The sequence below is a fragment of the Camelus bactrianus genome, chromosome 20, assembly GCF_048773025.1.
Source record: "Camelus bactrianus isolate YW-2024 breed Bactrian camel chromosome 20, ASM4877302v1, whole genome shotgun sequence".
NCBI classification, from domain to species: Eukaryota; Metazoa; Chordata; class Mammalia; order Artiodactyla; family Camelidae; genus Camelus; species Camelus bactrianus.
In genome coordinates, this window is record NC_133558.1 from 27,857,536 (window position 1) to 27,871,547 (window position 14,012).

Here is a 14,012-nt window from a genome sequence, read left to right on the forward strand (position 1 = left end):
TCCATTCTATGATGAAAGAACTGAAGCACAGAACCCAGAGCTAGTAACGCCAGTGCTTGGACCTGGCTGGCTGACCCCAGAGCCCATGCTTTCCTTAACCACAAGACTGTGCTGACCTGAGTGGCTGCACAAATGAAGCATAATTGAAGGAAAAAACCTTAATGCTGCTCATCATGGACATGGGGCTCCAGTTAGCATATAAAAATTATTAGAGCTATGTGAAAACTTAGCTAGAATTTCTGAAATATAAGCAGAATTATTCCAATGCCAGCTTATGGTATAAAAATTAGCATAATCCGCATTACTGAGTTAAAGTATGAACTACTCTGAAGGATGGCTTTGTTTGAGTTTCATTTTCCTATCACGCCACTTCCATAAACAGAAAAAGACATTTACCGTCTCTATCAGGCATTGACTGAAAGGAAGGCCACCGAGTCAGTGTTAAAGGAAAGTTATGTGCTAGTGTGACATTTGGGGCATTAAAAAAAAAAAAAGCCAGAATGTCTGAAATGAACTCACCTCTAAACATCTGTAAAGCGTTCTCATTTCATACTGAACTCTGTGCTTCTTGAAAATATGCACTGATTTGAGAAGAGTAAATCGCTCTATTTTCCTTGGAGGTTCATGTCTGGAAAATTAATGGGCAAAGCAACATACTTAAGCTAAGCGATGTTAAAACCTGAGTCACTGATATCAAAGCATGATTCCACAATTTTGTAGGTTAGGCTCATACTCAATTATAGGCATTAACTACTGTTTACAGACTTCTATGTGTCAAGACTGTCATCTCTAACAACTGCTGTCATGAAGTTCAGGCCAAAATAAACCTGCAGACAGTAACAGGAGCAGACCCCAAAACAAGCCTTGGCATACAAGTGCGCACACACACGCCTCCGCTTTCAGACCCATGAGGTTCCCGCACTGACCAAATATATAAACTGTGTGGAGCTGCATCGAGTGTTGGACACAGTTATAACGTCTGCTCTGTATTACAGGTACATCGATAATCACAACTGTGATGTCTTATGGGAAATGTGTGAGTTCCTTCAGTTTTGTTAGAAGACAAGACTGGCAAAGCCCCAAATGGGCCTTGTTCAACATCAGAACAAGCAGTTGACAAGATGAAAGAGGTAGTTACAGTGACTTCAAGGCCACATGAAGCTCACCTTGCTCATGCATCAAAGTACTGGGTGAATGGTGTTTAAGGCAGTTTTGAAAAAACAGATACAACAGCAAAGATCAACTCCATACAGGCCTACACGGAAGGCTCGTTTACCTAACCCACCTCCCCACCCCAGGGAGATCTGAGACACGAGGGCTTCTTGGGTCTCCTTGTGTCTATGCAATTTCTAGAGAGGATTCCTTCATTTTCCCTTGTCCACCCATTCTAAGCTAGTATATTTAGAAATCCTGGTAGAAAGGAAGGGATGTCCTGCTTAGGAGAATAAAACAAATCTAAACTCTCCCCATCAGGAGTTTCTATCCCATTTTAAGAGCTCAGACCTAACTGGGACTGGCATCAGTTTCCCGACCGACTGTGTTATAGCAGCAAACAGGTCAGATTAAGAAAGATCATACTTACACTTTAATAGAGATACCAAGTTCTTTAGCAGCAAGCACGGCAAAATATTCATAACTGTCCAACACAGCCTTATCATGGCCTTTTACTAAAACTGACAGGCGCTTATATAATGTGTCTGGTTCATCAGAAATTGTTATCTGCAATTTTAAAATCAAAAAGTTTCAGTCATGATACATCTAATTTATAACTGGAAAACTGAACATATTACCCTCAATTGAACCACTTGAGTTTACTAGTAAGTGAGAAAAATGCTGAGTTAACACCTTAATTATATAATAACTTTATTATATTATATATCTAGATAGTACCACATTCAGACTCCACAATGGCTTTTAAGAACTGGCTAAAATACAGTTTGAATCAAAAGGATTTTCAAGCAATCTACAAAATCAATGGAACCCTCTAGCTTAAGTTACTGAACTCCAAATACACAATAGGAAAGGATTTTGGGGTCTGCTAATAAAGTAGCCTGGTCAGAAGACCTGGATTGAGAATTAAACTCTGCTACTTCAAGATGAACGACAATGGGCAGTCATACAGTCTCACTGCACTTCAGTTTTCTCATATATAAAACGACACCACCTATGGTACAGCTCACAGCATTTCCACAGGGAACAAATAAAGCACAGATTTAAGTACTTGTAAGTTATAAACAGTGTTAAAGGAGAGCTGTTGCTATTCATGTACTTTTATTAAGTTTCGTTCATGTTTATTGTGCTTGCCCTAATAGAAAAATTACTCATTTCTAATTAAAATGTTATGACACTGACTGTACATATAACTTCTACCTCTTCCACTCTAATACTTAAAGATCTTAGAAATAATGGGTTTGGCACTTGACTTTCCTCCAAGAGGTGAATTACCTTCGCTTCATTCATCCATCAAACTAGTAATTTATATTACTAATCCAATGATTCAGGGTTAAATTACTTTGCCCCTGAAAGGAGATGTACTTACTAACCAGGAAGCTAGACAGTCACTCTCAATTATCCTAAATGGGGCTGTTGGAAGAACAGAATATACTGATGTCCTGTTTCTTAAGTTGGGAAACAAGGGAGGGGAATATGGCCCTAAGATGTGTTCTGACTGGTCCCTATAGGGTTTTATTTAATTTTTTAGTTTTTTTTTGGGGGGGTGTTAGGTTTATTTATTCTTAGAGGATGTACTGGACATTGAACCCAGAACCCTGTGCATGCTAAGCATGTGCTCTACCACTGATCTATATCCTCCCCCACTACAGGGTATTAAAGATACTCTGAATCTGTTACAAATATTAAAAATCAAGATTTTGCATAAAAAATTGAATTTCATTTAGTTTGGAAATTTAGAGTCTGACATCACTAGGTCTGATTTTCCACACAGCAACAGTAGCTACAGCTGTCTTCCTTACAAAGGACACAGCCTGCCACTGTGCCCACCCTCTCTTTCCTTACACGCCTGGCCCATGCATGCATCTGAGCTGGAGAATGCAGTTTATACGAACCATCATGGGAATATGTCCAGTATCAAGTGAAAACACTGAACCAGTAGTCCATTAGGTATAACACAAATCTATTTTGGTGTGTGTGTGTATAGATGATTATATACAGACAAATGTCTAGAAGAATTTGTACCAAACTGTTACAGGAGATAACTTTTGAGGGTGGAACTGGAAACACTTGAACTTGCAGGGATTTTTAAAAACTACAAATAACACAAAAACTGGGTGGATAGAATCACAGCTTTCACTTAAAGGAAACAAGGTTACCCAGCTGCTCCTGGATTTTCTCTACTTGCGGTAATGCCCTTTCTCACTGTAAACAATAAAGCACTGTCTAGGCCCAGACTCAATATCTTCAAATAAAAATAAAGACTGGAAAATGACAAGAAAAATAAGTTTTTATAACATAACACCAAGTATTCAGCATCACTATGACAACTCTTCACACTATACTGAGCTAAAAGCATACAACTGCTCATACCCAGTTACTTGGTGGTAAATAACTTATGTGATTAGCACTCACCCTGATAGCCTGAAAGAGACCGCAAGCTCTCAGGGACATTAGAAAATATTTTCATCAGGCACATTGTGCACTTGCCAGTATTCCAGGACAAATTTTTTAAATTCATAAAGTGTTTGGGAAATAGCCCCAAATGAAGTAATAAGGAAAATATATTGCTACTGTAGCTTTGTATGCCAAGAAATAAAAAGAGTACATACCGTAGGTTTGGTCAAATCCTTGGGAACATCAACGTGTAAGTTTGAAAACTGTACCCACTTCATATTGGTGCTGCTATGTGTGGAAACAAAGAGAAACCTAAGTAAACAGCACAAGAGCCCATTTTCTTATTCAATGAGCATATCCAATTATATACTTACAGGAGAAAGCCACCATTTTGGGCTGTACTGTTCCTACAACTGCTTACAGAAAAATTCCTCGAACCCTTAAAAAGGGGGGGGGGATAGATGTTAGAACTAAAGTCAATACCAAAATCAGTCATAGTTTCCATTAAAAACCAAAAGATGCAGGAAACTTCAAATAACAGGCTATTTCACTATTTCAGATGAAGATATTGGGGTAACTAAAATGCCAAATTAGATTTCATTTAAAAAAAGAGGACAATGGTAGAGTTGATAATCAAAAAGGACTCTAAAATATTAGAAACTATATTTTTTAACGCTCAGGAGTAAGAACTTTTTTTAAAAAAGCAATTGTCACATTAAAATAGCTATGTATTAATTATGTGGACATCAAGGGGAAAAATGTGATTTCATTTTCTGATTTTTTTATTGATAAATGTACTTCAATATAATACTTAGTTTACCTAAGTATTTTTGAGCATTAAAAAGGTATCTTTATAATTTATTGAATTGGAATAAGCACTCTAAAGTACTTGCCTTTTGACACTTTCATACATCTTTCAAGCATGTATATTTCTTGGCTGGGATAACTAGCTTATAAAGAAACTGAAATACACATTGGAATTTACACCCATCTTACACTACTTCTGTGCCCCATACTGCAACAATCCAGTGTTTCCAAATCCTTTATCGTCAGCTCCCCCTGGTGGAACAAAACTTCAAGTTGCAGGAAACCTATGGTACTGTAACACATAATTTATCACCTGTTTTTCTCTTAAGCTTTCCCAATATTTAAAAGTGTAACCTGAGAAAGTGGAAGCACAACAGGATCCTAAAAGATACTATGAAGATAAGAGTAACAGTTTAGTACAAATAAAACTAAATCAAAACAACTGAGGGTCATCTAAGTATGTTAAAAATCAAACAGCCTATTCTTAGCTTATTGTCTTCCCAGCTTTACCCAAGATGAAGGCAAATGAAAACTTTCATAGTCTCCTTTGGATCAAGGTGGAAAAACAAAAAAAGGAAATCAAGAATATAGGGTAGTAAAAGGTATGTGCCATTCTCCACACATAATCACAGAGAAAACTCCCTTTCCACATTTATACCAGTGACCCCTCAATCCAGTTGTGCAGAAGGACCACAGGTCTAAGGAATATGACACCTCCCACTCATCTTCTCCCAGTATAACCCCTGCTTTTAAAAGTTGGAGCCTGAAGTGCTGTTACATCCACAAATGAACCTTAATAAGTACTTAAGTTTTGTTCTATCCCTCTCTCTCTCAGAAGTGAAGCTGAGGTCTGGGTAAGTGCATCTTAAAATAGTTCAAAATTTCAACCTCCAACACCACTTGACTTTTCTTAAGAACAGTGGTTCTCAATGGTCACCAAGATGGTGGAGTAGGAGATGGAGCTCACCTCCTCTCATGAACACACCAAAATCACAAACTGCAAAACCACCATTATTAAAAAAGACTGGAGCTTAGCAGAGAAGATCTTTCATAACTAAAGACAAAGAAGTCACAAGACAGGTAGGAGGGACAGACTCAATATAATCAAATTCCACGTTCCCCAGGGGATGACCCAAAAACTGGAGAATGATTATATTGCAGAGGCCCTCCCACAGGAGTGAGAGTTCTGAGCCCCACACCAGGCTCCCCAGCCCAGAGGTCCGGCACTGGGAAAAGGAGCCCCCAGAGTATTTGTCTTTGAAGGCCAGTGGGGCTTAACTGAAGGAGCTCCATGGGACTGGGGGAAACAGAGACTTCACTCTAAAAGGGCACACACAAAAATCTCATGCTCACCAGGACCAAGGGCAAAAGCAGTACTTTCATAGACGCCTGGGCCAGAAAAGTTGGTGAAGTACTCATCTGCATAAACTCTCCTTCCAGGAGGCTGATATCTTGCTTGGCTCATTAGCACCAAGACCTGGCCTCACCCAAAAGCCTGTAGGATCTGGTGCTGGGATGCCTCAGGCCAAACAACTAAGTGGGTAGGGACACACCCTCACCCACCAGCAGACTGGCTTCCTAAAGACTTCCTGAGCCCACAGTGGCCTCTAGGCATGTGCCTAGACACAGGCCTGCCCACCAGAAGGCCAAGATCCAGCTCCACCCACCAGTGGGCAGACACAGGCTCCTCTCATCAGGAAACCTGCTCAAGCGTCTAGGCCAGCCTTACCCACCAGGGGGCAGACACCAGAAGCAAGAAAATGGCAATCCCGCAGCCTGTGGACAAGTCCATAAACAGGCCAGATTCTATCCTGGGACCAGCTGTCCCCTGGCCCTTGTGTGAGAGAGGAGTGCACTGATGGGATACACAGGATGTCTCCTACAGAGGGCCACTTCTCCAAGGTCAATAAATGTTAACTAGCCTATTATATACATAAAAATACAAATAGAAATTTAGACAAAATGAGGCAGCAGAGGAATAAAATCCCAGGAAAGAACTAAGTAATGTGGAGATTGGCAATCTACCCAAGAAAGAGTTCAGAATAAAAATCACAAAGATGATCAAAGAACTTGAGAAGAGAACGGATGCACAGAGTGAGAAGTTACAATTTTTTAACAAAGAGTTAGGAAATACAAAGAACAACCAGAGTTGAAGAATACAAACATTGAAATGAAAAATACACTAGAAGGAACCAACAGTAGACTAACTGAGGCAGGAGAATGTATCACTGAACCGGAAGACAGAGTAGTGGAAATCACTATCACAGAACAGGAAAAGGAAAAAAAAAAGAGAGAGAGAGAGAAGGAATGAGGACATTGATACCGCTGGGACAACATCAAACATACTAATATTTGCATTATAGGGGTCCCAGAAGAGGAGAAAGAGAAAGGGCCTGAGGAAACATTTAAAGAGACAGTCACCCAAGTCCAGGAAACAGATTAACCCTAAGAGGAAAACACCTAGACATATTGTAATTAAAATGACAAAAGTTAAAGAGAGAATATTAAAAGCAACAAGGGAAAAGCAACTGGTAACATACAAGGGAACTTCCATAAGACTATTAGCTGATTTTTCAGCAGAAACTCTACAGGCCAGGAGTGGCACAATATATTTAAAGCAATGAAAGAGGAAAACCTACAACCAAGAATACTCTACCCAGCAAGGCTCTAGTTCAGATTTGATGGAGAAATTAAAAGCTTTACAGATAAGCAAAAGGTAAAAGAATTCAGCACCACCAAGCCAGCTTTACAACAAATGCTAAAGGAACTTCTCTAGGCAGAAAAGTAAAGGCCACAACTAGAAACAAGAAAGTTACAATATGGAAAAGCTCACCGGTAAAGGCAAACGTACAGTAAAGGCAAGAAATCATCCACACCCAAACTAGGAGGAAGGTTAAAAGCCAAAAGTAGTAAAAACATCTGTATCCACAATAAGCAGTTGAACACAAAACAATTAAATGTAAAATATGCTATCAAAACAGTAATTGTGTGGAGAGGAGAGAACATATGCAGGGTATTTAAAATACATTTGAAGGTAAGAAATCAGCAACTCAAAGCAATCATATATATAAAGACTGCTAAACCAAAACCGCATAGTAATCACAAGCCAAAAATCTAAAAGAGATACATGCACAAAAAAGAAAAAGGAATCCAAACATAACACTAAAGATAGTCACCAAATCCCAAGAAAACAAAAGAAAAGGAAATATAAGACCTACAAAAATAAGTTCAAAACAATTAACAAAATGGCAATAAGAACATACATATCAGTAATTACCTTAAATGTAAATGGACTAAATGCTCCAACCAAAAGACAGACTGGCTGAAGAGACACAAAAACAAGATCCTTATATTTGCTACCTACAAGAGACTCACTTCAGATCTAGAGACACATACAAACTGAAAGTGAGGAGATGGAAAAAGATATTTTCATGCAAAGGAAATCAAAAGAAAGCCGGAGTAGCAATACTTACATCAGACAAAACAGACTTTAAAATAAAGACTGTTACAGGAGACAAAGAAAGACACTACATAATGATAAAGGGATCAATCCAAGAAGAACATGTAGCAATTGTAAATATACATGCACCCAACATAGGAACACCTCAGTATACAAGGCAACTGTTAACAGACATAGAGGGAGAATTGACAGTAATACAATAATAGTGGGAGGCTGTAACACCCCATTTACATCAATGGATAGATCATCAAGACAGAAAATCAATAAGGAAACACAGGCCTTAAATGACACATTAGACCAGGGGAACTTAATTGATACTTATAGAGCATTCCATCCCAAAGCAGTGAATATATTCTTTTCAAGTGCACATGGAACATTCTGCAGGACACATCACATGCTCAGCCACAAAGCAAGTCTTGGTAAATTTAAGAAAAGTGAAATCATATCAAGTTATCTTTTCCAACCACAACACTATAAATCAGAAATCAATTAAAAGAAAAAATAAACTGCAAAAGACACAAACACATGGAAGCTAAACAATGTGCTACTAAACAACCAATAGGTCACTGAAGAAATCAAACAATACCTAGAGACAAGTGGAAACAAAAACACGATGATCCAAAACCTCTGGGATGCAACAAAAGCAGTTCTAAGAGGGAAGTTTATAGTGATACAAGCCTATCTCAGGAAAGAATAAAAATCTCAAATAAACAACCTAACCTTTACACCTAAAGCAACAGAGAATGAAGAACAAAACTCAGTCAGTAGAAGGAAAGAAATCAAAGCTCAGAGCAGAAATAGAGATAAAAAGACAAGAGAAAAGATCAATGAAACTAAAAGCTAGTTCTTTGAAAAGATTAACAAAATTGATAAACCTTTAGCCAGACTCATCAAGAAAAAAGGGGACAGGGCCCGAGTCAATAAAATCAGAAATGAGAAACAGACTCTTAGACATAGAACACGAACTTGTGGTTGCCAAGGAGGCGGGTGGGAAGGGATAGACTGGGATTTCAAAATTTGTAGATACTGAAAGGCATATGTAGAAAAGATAAACAAGATTATACTGTATAGCACAGGGATATATATACAAGATCTTGTGGCAGCTCACAGAGAAAAAAATGTGACAATGAATATATGTATGTTCATATATAACTGAAAAATTGTGCTCTACGCTGGAATTTGACACAACATTGTAAAATGACTAGAACTCAATAAAAAATGTTTTAAAAAATAAAACAAAATCAGAAATGAAAAAGGAGAAGTTACAACTAATACCACAGAAATACAAACGATCATAAGAGGGTACTATGAGCAACTATAAAATGGACAACCCAGAAGAGATGGACAAATTCTTCAAAAGATACAATCTCAAGATACAAGACTGAACCAGGAAGAAACAGAACATATGGACAGACCAAATACTAGTACTGAAATTGAATCAGTAATATAAAAATTCCCCCAAACCAAAAGTCTAAGACCAGATGGCCTCACAGCTGAATTCTACTAAATATTTAGAGAAGAGTTAATGCCTATCCTTCTGAAATTATTCCAAAAAACTGCACAGGAACGAACATTTCCAAACTCATTCTATGAGACCACCATCACCTTGATATCAAAATCAGACAAAGATACTACAAAATAAGGAAATTACAGGCCAATATCACTGATGAACACAGATGCAAAAATCCTCCACAAAATACTGGCAAACCAACTCCAACAATACATTAAAAGGATCAATCACACACCATGATCAAGTGAAATTTAGCCCAGGGATGCAAGGATTTTTCAATATCCACAAATCAATCAATGGGATACACCACATTAACAAACTGAAGAATAAAAACCATATCACCATCTGAATAGATGCAGAAAAAGCTTTTGATAAAATTCAAGATCCATTTATGATAAAAACTTCCAAAAGGAGGCACAGAGGGAATATACCTCAAATAATAAAGGCTATATATGACAAACCCACAGCTAACATCATAATGGTGAAAAGCTGAAAGCATTTCCTCTAAGATCAGAAACAAGACAAGGATGCCCACTCTCGTCACTTTTAGAAGTCCTAGCCACAGCAATCAGAGAAGAAATAAAAGAAATCCAAATTGGAAAGAAAGAAGTAAAACTGTCACTGTGCAGATAACATGATCCTATACATAGAAAATCTTAAATATGCCACCAGAAAACTACTAGAGCTCATCAATGGATTTGGTAAAGTTGTAGGATACAAAAGTAATATACAGAAATCTGTTGCATTTCTATACACTAACAATGAAATATTAGGAAAAAAATCAAGGAAACAATCCCACTTACCACCACATTAAAAAAGAATAAAATACCTAGGAATAAACCTACCTAAGGAGGCAAAAGGTCTGTACTCCAAAAACTATTAAGACACTGATGAAAGAAACAGAAGATGACACAAGCAGATGGATTGGAAGAACCAATATTGTTAAAATGGCCACAATAACCAAGGCAACCTACAGATTCAATGCAATCCCTATCAAATTACCAATGGCATTTTTCACAGAACTGGAACAAAAAATTTTACAGTTTGTATGGAAACACAGAAGATGCCTAATAACCAAAACAATCTCAAGAAAGAACAGAGCTGGTGGAAGCAGGCTCCCTGATTTCAGACTCTGATTTCAAACTACAGTAATCAAAACAGTATGTTACGGGCACAAAAACAGACAAACAGATCAGTGGAACAGGATAGAAAGCCCAGAAATAAACCCACACACTTATGGTCAATTAATCTTCAACAAAGGAGGCCAGAATATACAATGGAGAAAAGATAGTCTCTTCAGTAAGTCATTCTGGGAAAACTGGACAGCTACACATAAAAGAATGAAATGATAACATTCTCTAACACCATATACAAAAGTAAACTCAGAATGGATGAAAGATCTAAATATAAGATCAGATACTTGAAAACTCCTAGAGGAAAACAGAGAAGACTGACATAAATTGCAGCAGTTTTTTTTTTTTTTGATCCATCTCCTAGAGTAATGGAAATAAATGCAAAAATAAACAAACGGGATCTAACTAATCTTAATAGCTTTTGCACAGCATAGGAAACCATAAACAAAATGAAAAGACATCTTACAGAAAGTGGGAAAATATTTGCAAATGATGTGACCAACAAGGGATTAATTTCCAAAATACACAAACAGCTCATACAGCTTAATACCACCACCACCACCACCACCACCACTACAACACAACCCAATAAAAACATGGGCAGAGGAGGTCATTTCTCCAAAGACATACAGATGACCAACAGGCACATGAAAAGATGTTCAATATTGCTAATTATTAGAGATATGCAAATCAAAATTGCAATGAGGTTATCTGACACTAGTCAGAACGGCCATTGTTAAAAAGTCTACAAATAATAAATACTGAAGAGGGTGTGGAGAAAAGGGAACCATCCTACATTGTTGGTGGGAATAGAAATTGGCACAGCCCCTTTGGAGAACAGTATGGAGGTTTCTTAAAAAACCAAAAACAGAACTACCATAAGATCCAGCAATCCCACTCCTAGGCCTATATCCAGAGGAAACTCTAATTCGAAAAGATACATGCACCCCAGTGTGCACAGCAGCACTATTTACGATAGGCAAGACATGGAAGCAACCTAAATGTCCACCAACAGATGAATGGACAAAGATATATACAATAGAATATTACTCAGCCATGAAAAAGAATGAAATAATGCCATTTGCAGCAACATGGATAGACCTAGAGATTATCATACTAAATTAAGCAATTCAGACAAAGAAAAGACAGATATGATATCACTTACATGCTGAATCTAAAAATATGTATACAAATGGACTTATTTACAAACCAAAATAGACTCACAGACATATAAAACAAACTGTGGTTACCAAAGGGGAAAAGAGGGGGGAGGGATAAATCGAGTTTCAGATTAACATACACACACTACTATACATAAAACAGATAAACAAAAACGACCTATTGTATAGCATAGGGAAGTACATTCGATATCTTGCAATAACCTATAGTGAAAAAGAATCTGAAAAAATATAGATATGTATATATATAACTGAATCACTTGCTGTACACTTGAAACTAGCACAACATTGTAAATCAACTGTACTTCAATAAAGTTTAACAATTAAAAAACCAATTATTATTTTCATAAATCAATTAAAAAAAAAAAACAGTGGTTCTCAAGGTGTAGTCTGAAGACCTCTGAGGGGCTCCTGAGACTCTTTCTCAGAAGGGCCCCGGGGGAGAAACTTATTTTCATAGTAATAAGATGTTATTTGCAATTTTCCGACTCTATTCTCTCACCAATGTACAGTGAAGTCTTCCAGAGGCTGTGCTATAGCGACAGATTGCAGAAGCAGCTATAGGACCAAGCTGTCTTCTATTAAGCCAAAGATTAAAAAAATACACAAAAAGCATAAAACATTCCACTCTTCTCACTAAATTTGTTTTGGAAAATCTAGTTGTTTACCATGAAAATGTTAATTATGTTAACATGTAATTAATTGATTAGTGTTATTTTTAAACGAATAATTATTTTTAAGATTCTCAGTTGTATTTTCTAATAAAGTAATTACCGATAGATAAACCCCACAAAAACAAAGCTCTTTGGAGTCCTCAACCATTTTTAGAGCGTAAAACGATGCTGAGGCTAAATAACTTGAGAACAGTTGCTTAAGTTTTTGCTTTCCCCACCGAAGAACCCCGCAAAGGATATCTAACCCACTTCGACTTCAGAGACCCAAAATCTCAAAACACCTAGATATCAGAAAGGCATCTCAATCTGGTTCTGTGGGAAGTGTTTAAGATCCCGTGCTACCTAATTTTCGCCAGGTGAAGCTTCCTGACTTCTCTGCGCCTGTTTATTTCGCAAACGTGAAAAGCGGGGTTTGGAACATTTGTTGCTCAATATCCTTTCCAGCTCTGACATTCTACGACTCTTGTTCCTGTCTTTGCCCTGACTCACTAATTTATGTTTTATCCCATGAGAGAATCCGAGGTTAAACCGGTCCTTTTCTTGCTACCTTCCTGAAAACAACGGGCCCAGGTGCGAAATAAATATCAGGAAAGGTTCCAGATACGCAGGACGACAGGTGGCAGCCAGACGTAGTCGCAACTGTCCCTGCCAGCCCGCCTGGTCCCCCCAGAGCGCACGATACCTTCCAGAGACGCCAGCCCAGGGCACACAAAGATGCTCGCGCCGCCATCTTGCCGGTCTAACTTCCCAGGATCGCTTCCGGGGTCACGGAGGCGCCCTCCAACCATAGAGTTCCTCAGAGGGAGAGAGTGTATCCTTATGTTGGGCGGAGGAACAACCATAGAGACGTGATTCCACGCTTTCTGAGGGTGGGACTGTGAACACAGGCCGCTTCCTTCCTGTCGTAACCTCGCCCACACCCGGTGTCCTTATAGCTTCAACCTGCACCTAGATAGTTACCGAGTTCCATCAGCGTTTTCTTCTCCACGTTATGCTTGTCCTATGCGGTTCCTATTTTGTTGGAGGCATACATAACAAACACATGCTTGGAAAAAAATATATTGACAACGCTTATCTCTGAGTAGTGGATAAATGGTTGATTTTCCTATTTTAACGGTGCAAACGGCTTGTGTGCCCAAGGTTCGCAGAAAGACAGACAGGAGTCTGCAGGAAAGTGAGGGTTTATTGCAAAGCGCCAAGCAAGAGAGTGGGAGATAAGCCTCAGATCCACTCCAACTTGGTTTTTGAGTTAGGGGTTTTTGTTGTTTTGTTTTTAAGGGGTAGAATAAGAGGCTATTATTAATCATTGTCTCGTGACATTTCTCTTTTTTTATGACGGGGAGGTAATTACGTTTATTTATTTACATTTGGAGGATGTACTGGGGATTGAACCCAGGACTTAATGCGTGCTAAGCATGTACCCTACCACTTGAGCTACATACCCTCCCCGCTATCCCGTGACATTTCTTACAGTTTCAGGAGTCAAGATTCCCTGGCCAGGTGGTCCATAGCTTGGGGGTCTGTTAGCTCGTGTTTTCCTAGAGGAAAAACCTGAGTTTGTACATTAATGATGGTATCAGTAATAGCAATAGCCTTGGCAGGCTGCCCAGTGTCCTTTTCAGAACCAAGCTCCAGCTTCCATCTGTGCATTCAAAGATGGCTTGTCTCTCTTAGTTGCCGCTT

At 38.4% G+C, this 14,012-nt stretch overlaps 1 protein-coding gene across 2 annotated transcripts in view; it reads right to left on the reverse strand.

Annotated features, from left to right (window-relative positions):
- MRPS10 (mitochondrial ribosomal protein S10) overlaps positions 1-13,107 on the reverse strand; it is a 29,170-nt gene extending 16,063 nt beyond the window's left edge. The window contains exons 1-5 of one of the 2 annotated variants that reach the window (XM_010973739.3): positions 13,012-13,107; positions 3,942-4,006; positions 3,783-3,855; positions 1,583-1,719; positions 520-628 (exon numbers count right to left, since the gene is read on the reverse strand). In XM_010973739.3, the coding sequence (XP_010972041.1) occupies positions 520-628; positions 1,583-1,719; positions 3,783-3,855; positions 3,942-4,006; positions 13,012-13,059 (432 nt within the window). In that variant the 5' untranslated portion in view covers positions 13,060-13,107. The remainder of the gene's footprint in view (positions 1-519; positions 629-1,582; positions 1,720-3,782; positions 3,856-3,941; positions 4,007-13,011) is intronic. The other variant, XM_010973740.3, reaches the window with a different exon arrangement.
- Positions 13,108-14,012: the final 905 nt, after the last annotated feature.